The following is a 17894-nucleotide window of genomic DNA, read 5'->3' on the forward strand; positions in this document are numbered from 1 at the left end:
TAATTTTGGAATTCCATCTCAAGTATGTCATGTCAACATTTTCCCCATTTTCCATCCTCCTTCAGTGAAGTACTCTCATACTTCACAAGCTGGGTATTAAGTGGCTCTTGGTTTTCATATGCAGCAGACTAGTACTAGACAATAGGTCACTATTTTACATTGTTACTGATGCTTAAGATTAAATTTAAAATTTGTTCAGTCAGAGCTACATTGATAGTACCTGTGATCAATTCCGATCCTCCATCTGTTCACGCATCCGGGCAGAGTTCCTCTGGGTGGCATCCGCTGGCTCCCTTGACGCCTTCGAGGAGCAGTGGGCGCTTTCCAGGGTTCTCTGCTCAGTGTCCCTGTCATAAATATAAAGGGAAGGGTAAACCCCTTTGAAATCCCTCCTGGCCAGGGGAAAGCTCCTCTCACCTGTAAAGGGTTAAGAAGCTAAAGGTAACCTCGCTGGCACCTGACCAAAATGACCAATGAGGAGACAAGATACTTTCAAAAGCTGGGAGGAGGGAGAGAAACAAAGGGTCTGTGTCTGTCTATATGCTGGTCTTTACCGGGGATAGACCAGGAATGGAGTCTTAGAACTTTTAGTAAGTAATCTAGCTAGGTATGCGTTAGATTATGATTTCTTTAAATGGCTGAGAAAAGAATTGTGCTGAATAGAATAACTAGTTCTGTCTGTGTATCTTTTTTGTAACTTAAGGTTTTGCTTAGAAGGGTTCTCTATGTTTTTGAATCTAATTACCCTGTAAGATATCTACCATCCTGATTTTACAGGGGGGATTTCTTTATTTCTATTTACTTCTATTTTTTATTAAAAGTCTTCTTGTAAAAACTGAATGCTTTTTCATTGTTCTTAAGATCCAAGGGTCTGGGTCTGTAGTCACCTAGGCAAATTGGTGAGGCTTTTTACCAAACCTTGTCCAGGAAGTGGGGTGCAAGGTTTTGGGAAGTATTTTGGGGGGAAGGACACGTCCAAACAGCTCTTCCCCAGTAACCGGTATTAGTTTGGTGGTGGTAGCGGCCAGTCCAAGGACAGAGGGTGGAATATTTTGTACCTTGGGGAAGTTTTGACCTAAGCTGGTAAAGATAAGCTTAGGAGGTTTTTCATGCAGGTCCCCACATCTGTACCCTAGAGTTCAGAGTTGGGGAGGAACCTTGACAGTCCCCATCAGGTTCCCTTCATTTGACCCTTTTATTTCGCACTCCCGTCCCTATTATTTCGTTAGTTGTTCCCTGGAATCATTTGGAATCATCTGGAGGTCCTGGTGATGTCAAGGAATTATGACGTGATTGGAATAACAGAGACTTGGTGGGATAACTCACATGACTGGAGTACTGTCATGGATGGTTATAAACGTTCAGGAAGGACAGGCAGGGCAGAAAAGGTGGGGGAGTAGCACTGTATGTAAGGGAGCAGTATGACTGCTCAGAGCTCCAGTATAAAACTGCAGAAAAACCTGAGTGTCTCTGGATTAAATTTAGAAGTGTGAGCAACAAGGGTGATGTCATGGTGGGAGTCTGCTATAGACCACCAGACCAGGGGGATGAGGTGGATGAGGCTTTCTTCTGGCAACTCGCAGAAGCTACTAGATCGCACGCCCTGGTTCTCATGGGTGACTTTAATTTTCCTGATATCTGCTGGGAGAGCAATACAGCGGTGCATAGACAATCCAGGAAGTTTTTGGAAAGCGTAGGGGACAATTTCCTGGTGCAAGTGCTAGAGGAGCCAACTAGGGGGGGAGCTTTTCTTGACCTGCTGCTCACAAACCAGGAAGAATTAGTGGGGGAAGCAAAAGTGGATGGGAATTTGGGAGGCAGTGACCATGAGTTGGTTGAGTTCAGGATCCTGACACAGGGAAGAAAGGTAAGCAGCAGGATACGGACCCTGGACTTCAGGAAAGCAGACTTCGACTCCCTCAGGGAACGGATGGGTAGGATCCTCTGGGGGACTAACATGAAGGGGAAAGGAGTCCAGGAGAGCTGGCTGTATTTCAAGGAATCCCTGTTGAGGTTACAGGGACAAACCATCCCGATGTGTCGAAAGAATAGTAAATATGGCAGGCGACCAGCTTGGCTTAACGGTGAAATCCTAGCGGATCTTAAACATAAAAAAGAAGCTTACAAGAAGTGGAAGGTTGGACATATGACCAGGGAAGAGTATAAAAATATTGCTCAGGCATGTAGGAATGAAATCAGGAGGGCACCTGGAGCTGCAGCTAGCAAGAGATGTCAAGAGTAACAAGAAGGGTTTCTTCAGGTATGTTGGCAACAAGAAGAAAGCCAAGGAAAATGTGGGCCCCTTACTGAATGAGGGAGGCAACTTAGTGACAGAGGATGTGGAAAAAGCTAATGTACTCAATGCTTTTTTTGCCTCTGTCTTCACTAACAAGGTCAGCTCCCAGACTGCTGCGCTGGGCATCACAGCATGGGGAGTAGATGGCCAGCCCTCTGTGGAGAAAGAGGTGGTGTGGGACTATTTAGAAAAGCTGGACGTGCACAAGTCCATGGGGCCGGACGAGTTGCATCCGAGAGTGCTAAAGGAATTGGCGGCTGTGATTGCAGAGCCGTTGGCCATTATCTTTGAAAACTCGTGGCGAACGGGGGAAGTCCCAGATGACTGGAAAAAGGCTAATGTAGTGTCAATCTTTAAAAAAGGGAAGAAGGAGGATCCTGGGAACTACAGGCCAGTCAGCCTCACCTCAGTCCCCAGAAAAATCATGGAGCAGGTCCTCAAAGAATCAATCCTGAAGAACTTACATGAGAGGAAAGTGATCAGGAACAGTCAGCATGGATTCACCAAGGGAAGGTCATGCCTGACTAATATAATCGCCTGCTATGATGAGATTATTGGTTCTGTGGATGAAGGGAAAGCAGTGGATGTATTGTTTCTTGACTTTAGCAAAGCTTTTGACACGGTCTCCCACAGTATTCTTGTCAGCAAGTTAAAGAAGTATGGGCTGGATGAATGCACTATAAGGTGGGTAGAAAGTTGACTAGATTGTCGGGCTCAACGGGAAGTGATCAATGGCTCCACGTCTAGTTGGCAGCCGGTGTCAAGTGGAGTGCCCCAGGGTTCGGTCCTGGGGCCGGTTTTGTTCAATATCTTCATAAATGATCTGGAGGATGGTGTGGATTGCACTCTCATCAAATTTGCAGATGATACTAAACTGGGAGGAGTGGTAGATATGCTGGAGGGCAGGGATAGGATACAGAGGGACCTAGACAAATTGGAGGATTGGGCCAAAAGAAATCTGATGAGGTTCAATAAGGATAAGTGCAGGGTCCTGCACTTAGGACGGAAGAATCGAATGCACTGCTACAGACTAGGGACCGAATGGCTAGGCAGCAGTTCTGTGAAAAAGGACCTAGGGGTGACAATGGACGAGAAGCTGGATATGAGTCAGCAGTGTGCCCTTGTTGCCAAGAAGGCCAGTGGCATTTTGGGATGTATAAGTAGGGGCATAGCGAGCAGATCGAGGGACGTAATTGTCCCCCTCTATTCGACATTGGTGAGGCCTCATCTGGAGTACTGTGTCCAGTTTTGGGCCCCACACTACAAGAAGGATGTGGATAAATTGGAGAGAGTCCAGCGAAGGGCAATAAAAATGATTAGGGGTGTGGAACACATGACTTATGAGGAGAGGCTGAGGGAACTGGGATTGTTTAGTCTGCAGAAGAGAAGAATGAGGGGGGATTTGATAGCTGCTTTCAACTACCTGAGAGGTGGTTCAGAGAGGATGGGTCTAGACTATCCTCAGTGGTAGAAGAGGACAGGACAAGGAGTAATGGTCTCAATTGCAGTGGGGGAGCTTTAAGTTGGATATTAGGAAAAACTTTTTCACTAGGAGGGTGGTGAAACACTGGAATGCGTTACCTAAGGAGGTGGTAGAATCTCCTTCCTTAGAAGTTTTTAAGGTCAGGCTTGACAAAGCCCTGGCTGGGATGATTTAATTGGGGATTGATCCTGCTTTGAGCAGGGGGTTGGACTAGATGACCTCCTGAGGTCCCTTCCAACCCTGATATTCTATGATTCTATGGTTTCCAGGTCCTGTGGATCCTCCCTTTGGGGGGGCGGGGGATCCTTTAGCTTCCTGGATCCCAATAGGATCGCAGGAAAAAAAAAATCAATACCACTTCTTAAAATTTGCAATGCAGACACCTGGAATTAATTACATCCTTTTATTTAACGTTATTGCTTTGACATTAGATATGATCTGGCTGTACTTCAATCGTTGCTTCCTAAAAAGATGTCTGCCTAAAATGGCTTTCTCTCAGCATTTCTTTTTAATCGATAGTCTTTCTAGCTTTTGACTTCAGTTTTGCATGTTGTAAATAGATACTGTATACTAAGTTAGACATAACTATAAGATTAAATGTTTTATTAACTATAACTATTAATATGTATCATTACTACAACATTAAAATGTGTTTTTCTTTGCAGCATTTACAAAACTTCATTATTTGTATAATTTTGGCAAGTGATATGGTATCTCATTCTGTAATGCTTTGAAGAGAAATCCATCTACGTTTTTAATATCTAAAATGGGGCCTGCAGGGGATACTTACGTTTATTAACATGGAGTTTATACTTCATATTTGGAAAACATTATTCTTAATGGAGCCATGATCTTTCCATTGTTGTTAACTTTTGAGCATAATTGGTTGCATTATTTTCTAATGGTAAAATGGAGAAATAGTTATTTCATCCTGTATCCTCAAACTAAGTGTTTCAATGTAAACATTTTCTTTGCTGAAAGATCATAATCATGGCTGCATGTTTGTCAGATCTGTCACAGGAGTTATGCACTCCAATTCTTATCGTATTGTTTTTAAACATCCGTGGCTTTCTGAAAAAGTGGTGTGTTTGCGTGCTGTTGGAAGGATGTGATGCCAAACAGCTGAACCAGTTTCAGAGTGAGAACATTGAATGATGCAGGTTAAACCATGAGTTGCATGAGCAATTAACAGAAGGCAGGTCAGGACCTCAGCATAATACTGAGGCAACACAAAGGATTATATTGGTGAACTGTTAGTAATGCCATGAACTCCACCGAAGATAATGGTATTTCTTCCTTTTGCAAGGTAAAAAGGTTTTTAGAAAAGCATTTTGAGAATGTTTGTTTTTAAAGTTCAGTTGTAGTATGGCAACTACTGTGTTCAGGTCTGTCCACTCTTTGCACAATACAGCAGAGATCTATTTATTTGCACTAAAATAAGAAAATAAAATGTATTTAGAGGACAAAAGAAAGTCCATGGCACTTGGTCATTTTTTTTTAACAATATGTCCATGAGTTTTGCTCTTTTCAATTTATCATGACTGTTTTTAGTCTACATTATGGAGGGAACATGTAGTCTGAAACCTAGTAAAATATTTGCAAAGTATTATAATGTAATGTTTTTTTAAAAAATCAGTTTAGAGAAAATGCATACACTAGATCACATTTAGTCCAGGAGGCTCATAGTCTGATCTGTCCATAGTATTTAAGCTGTTGTGATACAGTTGTGTGAACTTTTTTCCACTCAAAACAACAAATATTTGCCATCTTGCCAATAGCACTTTGGTGTGGACGTTTTCTGGCATTTCTCCCAAAACTTTTGTATTGGGGTAAAGCAGTTTTTGCATTTGAAAAACACTGCTGCTCATGAAGCTAGTAAAAAACAACATGCAACCAGCCATGAAAGCTTGGAAATGCTTAGTTCCAAAGAAAATAATAGGTATGATAATTTTCTTTGGGGGACAGTGCATGGCCGGATTAGATTTTGTACCCATTGCCTGCATCATACATTGATCATTTTATAAATCTCTAATTCTCTCCGAAGTAATGATAGCCTTCTAGCCAATGGTGTATCAGGGTAGAATTATCAGGTGGTTTAAAAATGTATTGAGACTGCAGGGCTTCTGTGTTTTAAAGTGGCATAAATGCCAGAACAAGACAGACCTCCTTGTAGATTTCCACCCACAATTTGGCAGTGTTATGTTTTGAAACTTCTGATTACTTGTTTATAGTTGGGCTTGCAAATTAAGTTTGAAAAAACTGTCAGACCTGTTGCCAGAACTTTTGGGAAATATTTGATCTGATTAATGCTGCAGTGATTGTAGTGTATAAAATCAATTTGATCTGTTTTATATTGTGAAAGAGTGACCATCCTGTACAGAATGTTGTGAAGTGACCATGCTCTTCCTAATCCAAAATGATGTATTCAGTATTGCCATGTATTTTCTGTCAACATTAATCTCATCAGTATTTCTAATTATTAAAAAGTTGACTTGTTTTGCAGAAGGAGTTTTGTGCAGTTTAATTCCATAGCATTAAGAGACTGCTGTTATTGTTGTTTCTGGGCAGGGCAACGCATGCCACCATCCACATCCAGGCTGTTTAGGTGTTGCTAAATTCTACCGCTTCTCTTTCTGCAACACATCAAAAAACTGGCCATTCAGCTACAATGCTTGTCTATGCCTTTGTTATCTCCCACCATAACTAAACTTCCTTATCCACTGCTGTTCACTCTCCCCTTTGCCTAACAGCTCCCCTTTGCCTATTGAATCAAGTCTAAGGGCTTGTCTACAATGCCCCCACAAGTTGGATTACAGGGATATGAATAGCAGTTTGCACGAAAGTGCTGCACTGTAACTTCCTTGTGTGGACGCTGCAGGCACGAACTAAAAGGTTCCTAGATCATATTATATAATCCTATTCAAACAGGATTGCATTAATGCAAACTGGGAATCTTTCAGTTCACGCCCACAGTATCCATATGGAGGAGTGCAGCACTGCTATTCACACCCCCCCTTAGTCCTAACTGCAGGCCAGTTCTGTGTAACTCAGTCTGTATTTCTACTTTTTTCTTTTCAGATTTTACCTTGATCCTTTTACTCCACAATTGAGCCAGATTCATTGCTCCCTTAGTTTCCTTCTCCCACTCTCCTCTTCATACCTTCTACCAGACAGTCCCCTCTATCTGAAATGACTTCACTATCATATTGTGTCAGTTTTCCTTCCTCTCCTCATACAAATCCCTCAGGAATCCCAGTTTCTTTTATGAACCCCACAAATATAAACCTGTTAATATAAGTGTATCGCTATCCCAGTTTATTATTAGCAACTAAAAAGACTGTGTGTTATTATCAACTTCTGTGTTGGCCAGTGCAGTCTTGTCTGATCATCATCTGCTTTTTACATTTTAAGTTCCTTGGGACAGGGACCATAAGTTAGATTCCACCCAAAAACACCCTGAGGTGTGGTGATACCTAACTTTTAGGCACCTAGAAAATCACTGGGATTCACAATGCCTGAATTTGGTACGTAAGCTCCCTATACAATGCCTGGGGAGAGATAGGTGCCACAGAATGGGATTCACAAAGACCCGCACACTAGGCAGCTCCTCACCTAAGTTCCCTCTAAGCTGTGTGGCCGGGCAGCCACCCAGCAAGCTATCAAGTGCCATGCACTTCAGGTGTCCCTCCGCCCACTGCCTGCTGCTCCTGCCCTCTGCCTTGAGCTGCTCCCACGGGAGCCTGCTCGCTATGCAGAGCGGATGGGAATGGGGATGCTAATATCAGGGTGTCCCCCTCCTCCCACCCCTATACCCCACCTCTGCAGAGGTGGGAGGGGGGGATGTGACAGGACGCAGGAGTGGGATGGAGGGAGCTTGCTGGTGGCTGCTGCTGCTGTCTGCTTTGAGTGCCGATCTACTTAAAAGGGCAATGTACAGCAGCAAATTATAGGCCTGAAAAGAAACCGTAACGCTCAAGGTTTTAGTGAGGCTCCACCATTTAGGCTGCATTTCTCCATCATCTGAAATTCTGCGCTTCAATTAAAACCATCCCTGAGTTTCTATCTTTTTCCATTGTGAAGAGAGAGAGTCATAACACTTTAAATTGATGTGTAAACACTAGAATGATTGTAACTTCCACAGAGCTGCCTCTGGTGGAGAGAGAGGGCTGGGTGGTCTGTGGAATAAGAAAAAAAAAAAGCGGGGGGGTCCCATTCAGTGAGGAATGCGGTCTGGATCTATGTTGCTGGGGACTGGGGCAATGGCCCGACTTCTCTGTTGGCGCGCAGCTCCATGTCAGAGCTGTCAGCCAGGACTCCACCCTTTGGGCGTATGGATACTTTAAGTTTTAGTCCCCTGACTGTAACTCAGAATGGGAGGAAGCCACTCCATTTCTCCCTGAACTCAAGGGGATGCTGTATATACACACACTTTTTCCTCCTGTGCCCATGTATACACACCAGAGCTTTAAGGAAAAGTACCATATAGCGTGAGAGTTAGCAATATTGATTACCTGAAGGGAAGCTGCAGTCCACTAGGGAGTCCTGCCAGGCTGTGAAATACTTAAAAGGGTAAACCCCCTCTCCCCCTCTCTGTCTTTCACATTCACCTCCCAACACATTTTTATGGTGGTGGAGGTGGTGTTACGTCTTGATACTTCCTGCAATGCACACATATTCTCTGTAATTTTATTCTTTCAGAGTACTGTTATTTTAGTTTTTTGACTGGTCTATGCATTTCATAATTTTTATTTCTCTCTTATGCTTAAAATTAATTCTTTGAGTAGTGAGTTCTAAAATGCCTAGCCTGTCCTGGCTGAAGTAACTGTTTTAAAATATATATTATATCTAGATTTTTTTTGTTTCTACTGGTGGTGCACATAACAAAATTCGTTCTGCACATGGATGGAAAAAATTAGAGGGAACATTGCTCCTCACCTAAGATAGTCAATGGGAAATTCCAAGCCAAGCGGGATGTGCTAAGCCCCACCCCTGTTTCAAAGATATATGCTTAAGTCTGGGCTGCAGGAATGCACCTCCCTCTGCTTGGGATTCTCATCTGCAAACCCTGATATAGAAAGAAGCCAAGGTGATGCCCACCTTATAACTTTTAGCCCAGTCACCTGGGATGTGGAAGGCCCCCAAGTTCAAGTCCCCGCTCCCAGCAGTGGGGGAGAAGAGATTTGAACTGGGATCAGTCACCTCTTTAGTGAGTTCCCTAATCATTGAGCTAAGGGATATTCTTATGTGAGTCTCCTCATTTTCTCCTTCTGAAGCCATTCTACTGTGGATTATTTTCAGGAGTCATTGGCACAAGGGGACTGTAGTCTGGGTCTCCCAGGTGAGTGCTCTAATCGCCAAGCTACAGAGTTATTCTCAGGCTTGCTCTCTGTCTCTCTCACTCTATCTCTCTGGTCCAATAATTCTTTCATTATTTATCCACAGTGGAATAGCTTCAACAGGAGAGACTGAGGGAGCTCCACATCAGAATAGCTGCATGGTTAGAGCACTCACCTAAAAGGTGGCAAATCCCAGTATAAGTCCCTTCTCCCTCTCAGGTATGGGGAGGGCTTGAACCAGGGGTCTCCCACATCCCCAGTGAGTTCTCTAATTGCTGGGCTAAAAATTATAAGGTGGACACTTCTTCTTCCAGCGATTTTGTTTAAGCTCATCTTTAAGGGTCTGATCCAGTATGCGAGGCCTGAGCATGCTTAAAAGATTGGGCCCCACAGGTGAGTTAGGGAGAGGAATTCCTGTCTTCCCCCAAGTAGTACATCGGAGTAGGGTTGCCAATTTTGGTTGGACGTATTCCCGGAGGTTTCATCACAGGACATAATCTTTAATTAAAGATTAATCTTTCATTCCTGGAGACTCCAGCAGAATCCTGGAGGGTTGGCAACCCTACTTGGGAGTCCAGACGCTTTGTGTGTGGCTGCAGTGCACATGCTCAGAGGCAGAAACATAAGTACCTAAAGAGCTTTTATCGAAAAAAATTCAGGCACTGAGAGAGTTTAGGTGCCTACAGAGTCCGGGGTCAGCTGAGCAGGAGTTTTGTGAATCCCAGTGGGGCCTGATTGTGGGATTTAGGTGTCTAAAGTGGCAGTTAGAGGCATACGTTTCTTTGTGAATCTAGCCCCATATCTTTATTTGTATCTTGCATATTGTCAGCCTTAATAAATAATAATCAAAAACAGAATTTGTAATGTTACTAATTTAGGAGCAGTCTAGCTATGATGATGTCATTTGGAAGAACTGAGTCTGAATCCCTTAAAAATGCAATAATATGTTATAGATCTAGGTTTCTTCCATTTGCCTGGACTAGGCTAAATCCAGGTTATCTTTTTCTGTTCTTGAGTTGTTATGGCACAATAGCTTGTTAGTAAATCATACTATTTTCTGACTCCATTTTGCTCAGGATATGTGTTATATGTGTGGATTTTATAATTTTTGCATATTTTCACCTTTCTTATCAAAGTATTTTTCTTAATTACGGCTCATGTTTACAAAATTCAATAAAAAGTTTCAAAAATGACTGTAGCTGGAAAGATTTTAGCTTTGGCTGTGTTAATCCTTAAACAAAGAATTTATATTTATATTTATTTAATTATATACTTAATTTATATTATTTCTTTTACTGTACACAAAGCTTTCATTTTGACTAAGTCACATATTGATTCTGCCATTGACATACAGACATGCACCCAGTATTTATTTTTATTCAGCAGAAATTAATGTATTAAAGGTGTTTAGCTGGTAGGTAGGAATGTCATATTATCCGGCCTGTGTGACTTGCATGTCAAACAAAATTCAGGCTGCAGGGTGTTTTCTCTTCAAGGTCATTGGAAAGGTGAACATCAGAGATGAAATGATATCATTCTATGTTTACATTTATTATACAGTGCAGTAGTGGGGCAAGCAGGAAAAAAAAAACCCACTACATTTGAATTCCTTCATAACTTCCTAAGTCAATTGTTGGTTCCTTCAGCTGGAAGGAATTGTAGAGAACCATGTAGAACTAACAGCAGTTTAGCTTTTACTCTATTCTGGCTTTGAGTGCTTTTATCTATTTATATAATACTATAGTATAGCAGCATTATTGGAGACAAGATATAGTGACAACTCTGTAGGAGAACTTAAACCTGTAGGACTTGATTCTTCATCTAATTTATAGCAGTTTTCACCAGAGGAGTTACTCCTGATTCTCCCTAGTGTGAGATCAAGAATTAGACACCTAATTTTTAATTTTCTTTTAATGCCATTTCTGTTAATTGTTCATTCAAAATATTCCCCCTTCTCACTACAAGCTGCAGCAAATGCCCTTTAAGCTTTAAGGTGTACTGTAGCAATATTCTGACAAGCCAAATTATTTGGCTGTTTTTATAGTCTGAGTTTTAGTCTTATGTAAAACATTCTAAATTGCATTGCATTCTTATTGGCTTTTGAAATACTCGTGTTCCTGATGTTACCCCTTGAGAGTGCTATCAGCAGGTCCCAGCTGGAAGAGATCTCATAGTGCTGGTATATTCCCTCAAAAGATCTGTCTAATCTATTTTTGGTTTTTTCTAAGGTTCTGATCAATGAATGTGGGCACTCTACAACAATTGAAGATAATGTATAATGTGCCCTATGACAATATCCCCCAAAACATCCTTGTTCTCAATGTGCATATTTGAGTGGGTCCCTCCGCCTTTCCTTCTTGTGTTCTACAGTACTTCTCCCTGTCAGTCTCCTTAATTGTGGGTTCTTGGGAAGATGCCATTGTTGGGGCTTTATTAGAGAGGTGGGACTTTCATTTAGATCTAAACATGTTAAGAGTCCGACTCAGTGTGACCTTTTCTAGTAAATGTTCCAGAGCTGGGACCCTGTCACTCAAATACTTTGTCCCCCGACATCTGACAGTCTTATATTGGATTTTTCTAACGGAAAACATCCCTCTAGAGCATACTGTGTCTGCAAGGGAAGGTCATGACTAGGTAGGTGATCTTTGAGGTAGCTTTTCATTGGTGTTTAATCTTAATTTTCATTTCAATTCTCACACAGTTTAGCTCCTCCCATCTTTCTGCTCCTGTCCCTTCTTGGTTCTCCATTTGCTGTCACCAGCCTTCTGTCTTCACACTGTTGTTTTTGTGACCATCCACGTTGTTCCTTATACATGGGACCAAGCCTTAGTCATCCTCTCTGACGTATTTATTTACATATATAATATACAAATTAAATAATGGAGCCCACAGGACACAGGCTTCTTTCTTCTGCTTTTATGCACCTCACCTCTGTGTTTTATTTGTTCACTGACTTCCTAGATTGTGACCCCTCTGGATTTTCCAGGCTGTGGTCCCTTGATCACTTGTGCTTCACAAAAATCAGATTGATTGCATGATACTGTTTTTTCTCCTTGTCCCTAGCTATTTGTTTACATTCAGACAGCTAAAAATACACAAGTACTTACCTAACACAGTACACTCCTGTGTATCGAAATGGCCACAAGTTTTGGATAATCAGACGTGCTGATAAATGGAAGTGCTGTTAATTAACTGAGGTCTATGTTGGGGACAAACTGTGCATTTGGATAACTAAGACTCTTGTATTAAGGGGAATTTGGATAATTGTAATTATACTGTATTAATTTTCCCTGTAAGCAGTTGCTGTAGTTTGCCACAAGGACATTGTTTGGTTAGGAATGGAAGAACAGGTGGTCTGTGAGATCGATAGTTCGTTGATTCTTTGTGAAATGTATCTTTTTTTCTGTTTACCTAAATTGTAACTCTATCCATTAACTGGCTTTTAACTAAAATTTTGCTGCAGGTTTAGTAATTTCTGACATAGCTCATTCTATTTTCATTCTGTTTCTATGGTGCTTCACCTCTTATTGCTTGGTATTTCCTTATGCAGACTCCTTTGGTTTCTATAGTGACAGTAAATACCACATTTTCAGGCTATGTTCCTACTTTCAAACTGTTGAATGATACTAAATTGATGAACAAGAGACAGAATGTGCACAACATAATTTAACAAATTAATGTAATTAAATTTGTTTAATTTACAGTGTGATTTTATAATACAAATACTTCCCATTAATTCTCTGGACTGTGAAAATACCTGAGACTACAATTTAAAATATAAAGAAGGGAGATGAAATCTATTAAGTTATTACAGCTGATTATCCACTGTTCTAATGAGGGGGTTGTTGTAAAGTAGCTGGCATTCTAGCATGCATTTTCTTATAAAGTTCAAACACGTTGGTAGATGTAGAATTGATTGTAATTACCAGGGTTCCCCTAACATTTTGAAAGATGGGAGAGGAGGTGAGTGAGCTGTGAGATGGTTTTAGTGCAAGCCTTCAAAATATATCTTACACTGTTGATTTTGACATTTGGACTATGTTAGATATAGAGGGAGATATTCAGGGAATGGGTACATAGATAGGTTGATGTGGCTGAAATCACTGGGAACTGCAGGGATACCACATCTCTGAAAATCAGGCCCAAGTTTTCTCAGGATTGGGCAGTCAAAATTAGAAGATGGTTTTTAAAATGTTGGGCTGGATGTCCAAAATAAACGTGGCTTTAATATGTAATATGAGCACACTGGTAATTTAAAAATACATCTTAATTTATTTGTTTTGTAGTCTTGGAGGTCATAATTTGCACTCAGCATGACCCTTTAGCATAAGCTCTGCTGGTGACACTGACATCTTCCTGCAATTGAATAATGCTAAAGTCTGTCGCTAAAATAAATTCTTTCTGGAGTATTCTAATATCTTGGGTTTTACAGTATTTCAAATTCATGTGAAATGTTCATGTATGGGAGATAAAATGGGAATATTTGAATGAGAAGCTTACAAAATTATTATGTAGTGTTATAAAACAGGGTGGTGGTGGAAAGGAAATGTCCCTTACTCCTGTCTCTAGCATTCTGGATGGTGGGTGTCATATCCCCCTGAGAGGATGGAGGGACATCATTGCACAGAGTATGAGCCAGAGACCTGTACTGGCTCTGTATTTTGAGAAGAGCAAATTTTAAAAAGTAATTTAACTAAGAATGTGCTGAAATGTACTTTAGCCTGATTTCTTGAATTTAGCACATAAGTTGGAATATATTGTAATTTTTATATTGTAAAGAAACAGTTGGGTTGGGATTTTCAAAGAAGTCTAAGGGAGTTTGGCATGCAAACCCCATTACATTTCAATGATTCTCTTGAAAAATCTCAGCCTGGAAGGCCAACTATAAAAAGTCAGAGGAGGAGAAATATTTTATCTACTAATAGCTATTCCTGAGGATATCATTTAAAAATAAATATACTGTCATGTTCTTGGTTTTGTTGTCACCTCATGTGCCTCTTGATGGTATCCAAACTGAGAGTGTGAGGGCCCAGTGCTAACATGAAGGGCTCAGTTCTTCATCACTGCAATCAATGCAAGTTTTGTCATTAAGTTCAGTAGACTCAGGATTGATTCCAGAATTCTGATGTTGCACAGAAGGTGACAGTTCCTTAGACCTTCATGGGTGTGCAAGAGAGGGAGAGGTTTAAAGGAGCCTTCAATCTCTCCCTTGTGCTCCTGTACAGTACCACACACAGTACAGTACCAAACTCAATCCCAGGGTAATGGGGCAGATTTTAGGACCCAGAATAGCAATGTAGGTGTCTCCTATTGAGTCATCCTATTGTCAAGTCTCAAATACTGATCAGAGGGCAGTTATTTTTGGAGAGTCCTTCTAAAGTCAGTTCAGGAGATGGGTCCCATTAGCTCCAGCCCAGAATATAAAAGGGTTTGAGCCTTTCTTTGAGGAGAGAGTACTAGGGTCTGGATTTAGATTCCTTAGGGGAAAATTATAGGAACACCTAAGCTTCAGAGACAGCTTAGTCTGAAATTTATATATTGTTGCTGTTATTTAAGTCAAAAATAAAGGCAAACTCAGATATGAAGTAAGTTTGGACTATAGCCCGTGTTTGCTCAGCCTATAATCTGCGCAAAACAGAGTAAAGACTTCTCCTGCTTTTACTCATTCTTTGCACTTTCAGAGCACAAGAATCTAGGGTCTCTAGCAATGTCCAGCAACAGTAGAAATCCTAAAAGTAGTGAGTTGGGAAAGGGCTATGCCAACCTTCACCCCCAGACATTCAAACTGGCATGCATAGATAGGAGAGCATATTGCACCCTTTCATAGGGTGTAGAACTGGCCTTTTAACCCCAGTGTTCATCAAGGCATTGTAGCTGCATCAGGCACAGTGCCCCAGGAAGATTCTGCTTGGACAGTCAGTACACATCTGCAGACTGTGGCATAAAGCCACAATTTAGCCCTTTATCTTTAGCAAAATCTTATCCTGTACTGGACATAATTTGATCTTCCAAATTAAAATATCTGCCTCATAATTTCCAGGGGGAATGGAGGGGACAGTTTTCCAATGGCTATTATTATACGCTAATATTCTTAATAATTATTAGTATATGTTAATGTTAAATAGTAAACTTCTTGGTGTCATGTGTTTCTTTTTGTGACAGGATGTCAGCTTCTAGGACACTGAATAGAGGTGCAGGGCTCTTTTCCTGAGTCCGCCTGGCTGCCACACCAGCTGGATATCATTAGTTCCAGCCCAGGTGTGTAAAAGGGATTTATATGCATCTCTCTGATTAGGCAAGGCCAAACCCAAGGAATAGCTAGCTCAGAAGGAATCTCAGCCTAACTTGTGTTTTTTGTTTTGTTGTGAAGAATAAATGAAAGGATGTGTACGTTTCTGGACGCTAACCCAGTGTGTATGTGCTGTGTTGAAAGCAAGATAAGAATGGTGCCCATTCACAGTCCTTGTATGCTTACAAAGCTCTGAGCATACTAATAGCACTCAATATATAACATGGCTCTGTCATAAATATAAAGGGAAGGGTAAACCCCTTTAAAATCCCTCCTGGCCAGAGGAAAAATCCTCTCACCTGTAAAGGGTTAAGAAGCTAAGGCAACCTCGCTGGCACCTGACCAAAATGACCAATGAGGAGACAAGATACTTTCAAAAGCTGGGAGGAGGGAGAGAAACAAAGGGTCTGTGTCTGTCTGTATGCTGCTTTTGCCGGGGATAGACCAGGAATGGAGTCTTAGAACTTTTAGTAAATAATCTAGCTAGGTATGTGTTAGATTATGATTTCTTTAAATGGCTGAATAGAATGACTATTCCTGTCTGTGTGTCTTTTTTGTAACTTAAGGTTTTTCCTAGAGGGATTCTCTATGTTTTGAATCTAATTACCCTGTAAGGTATCTACCATCCTCATTTTACAGAGGGGATTTCTTTACTTCTATTAAAAGTCTTCTTGTAAGAAAACTGAATGCTTTTCATTGTTCTCAGATCCAAGGGTTTGGGTCTGTGGTCACCTATGCAAATTGGTGAGGATTTTTACCAAACCTTTCCCAGGAAGTGGGATGCAAGGGTTGGGAGGATTTTGGGGGGAAAGACGTGTCCAAACTACGTTTCCCAATAAACCCAGATAGAGTTTGGTGGTGGCAGTGGAGATCCAGGGACAAAGGATAAAATTAATTTGTACCTTGGGGAGGTTTTAACCTAAAGCTGGTGAAAGTAAGTTTAGGAGGTTTTCATGCAGGTCCCCACATCTGTACCCTAGAGTTCAGAGTGCGAGAGGAACCTTGACATGGTGGCAGAGTGGTGGGATTAAACTGAAATCATTTTGAGATTTTTTGAACTAGAAATACAGATTTTAAAAAGGAATTTTTTTTTCCTTTGGGGCTGCTGGAAAGCAGCTAGTTTTTTCTCTGCTTTGGGGGCAGAGCAGAGACAAAAGGGGATTATCTTTGTGAATTGCAGGTTTTCTTTGCCTGGAGGCAGGGTACTTAACTCCTGCAGGGAAATTCACAGTCTTCCAAACCAGAGTTGGTTTTTTTTCCCTAAAAGTAAACGGGGGGAGTGTTCTACCCATTTGCCTGGAGACAAAAGTGGCAAGAGTTTTTTTTTTTTTTTTAGGATTTTGATTTTTTTACAAGGAGCACCGGTTTGAAAAGGAATTTTTTTTCCTTTAGGCTGCTGGTAAGCAGGTTTCCAAGTAGTTGGAGGATTTTTGCTTTGATTTGGGGCCAGAGCAGAGACAAAGGGAATTGTCTTTTTCTGTAGGCTGACAATCACTATCAGAAAATAGGTATCCTATTCCAGCACAGCAAAATTTTAAAGCCAAGTTTTGTTTGTTTATTTCTAAACCTTGGGTGTAAAGTTAGTTAAAAACAGAGAGGTTAGGATGACAAAATCCACGGCTCAACAAAAGCTGGAATTAGCCAGATTTCAGGCTGAGGAAAAACAAAAGGAACATGAAAGACAGATAGAACTCATGCGGCTGGAGAAGGAAGTACAGGAGGGAAATGGAGACAAGGAAGCATGTGGAGGAGGAGAAGGAAAAAGAGAGGAAGCATGTGGAGGAGGAGAAGGAAAAAGAGAGGAAGCATGTGGAGGAGGAGAGGGAAAAAGAGAGGAAGCATGCACCAGAGATGGAGAAGGTAAAGGCTCAGCAGAATATACCAACAAACCCTAGCAATCCTTCTCCAGGTACCACTTCCCATCCCAGAAAGTTCCCCACCTACAAGGCAGGCGATGATACTGAGGCCTTCTTAGAAAACTTTGAAAGGGCCTGCCTTGGGTACAGCATCTCTACAGACCAATACATGGTAGAGCTGAGGCCGCAGCTCAGTGGACCCTTAGCTGAGGTGGCAGCTGAAATGACTAAAGAACACATGAACAAGTATGAACTGTTTAAATCCAAGGCGAGAGTCAGAATGGGGATAACACCCGAGCATTCTCGTCAGAGGTTCAGAGCCCTAAGGTGGAAACCAGATGTGTCATTTACCCGACTTGCCTACCACTTTGTGAAACATTGGGATGCCTGGATATCAGGAGCAAGTGTTGAATCTCCAGAAAATTTGCCCTTCCTAATGCAAATGGAACAATTCTTAGAAGGGGTTCCTGAGGAAATAGAAAGATACATCCTAGATGGGAAGCCCAAAACTGTAATCGAGGCAGGAGAGATTGGAGCCAGATGGGTGGAGGTGGCAGAGAAGAAGAAAACCGGTCGCAGTTGGAGCGGAGACGAGAAGGGACAACCCCAGACCACACCCTATTACCAGGGGCCG

General features: G+C 41.5%; 1 protein-coding gene across 4 annotated transcripts in view; it reads left to right on the forward strand.

The window, feature by feature from the left end:
• The window catches only part of STK3 (serine/threonine kinase 3), a 291185-nt gene that overhangs the window by 244573 nt on the left and 28718 nt on the right, over positions 1-17894 (forward strand). Inside the window, exon 11 of one of the 4 annotated variants that reach the window (XM_073330479.2) lies at positions 15278-15358. The exons of the other annotated variants lie outside the window; for them this stretch is intronic. Coding sequence (XP_073186580.1) covers positions 15278-15292 — 15 coding nt within the window. The 3' untranslated portion in view covers positions 15293-15358. Of the gene's footprint in view, positions 1-15277; positions 15359-17894 lie in introns of those variants that run through there. 4 annotated transcript variants of the gene reach the window in all.

This window comes from Lepidochelys kempii, chromosome 2, assembly GCF_965140285.1.
Source record: "Lepidochelys kempii isolate rLepKem1 chromosome 2, rLepKem1.hap1, whole genome shotgun sequence".
NCBI lineage: Eukaryota > Metazoa > Chordata > Testudines > Cheloniidae > Lepidochelys > Lepidochelys kempii.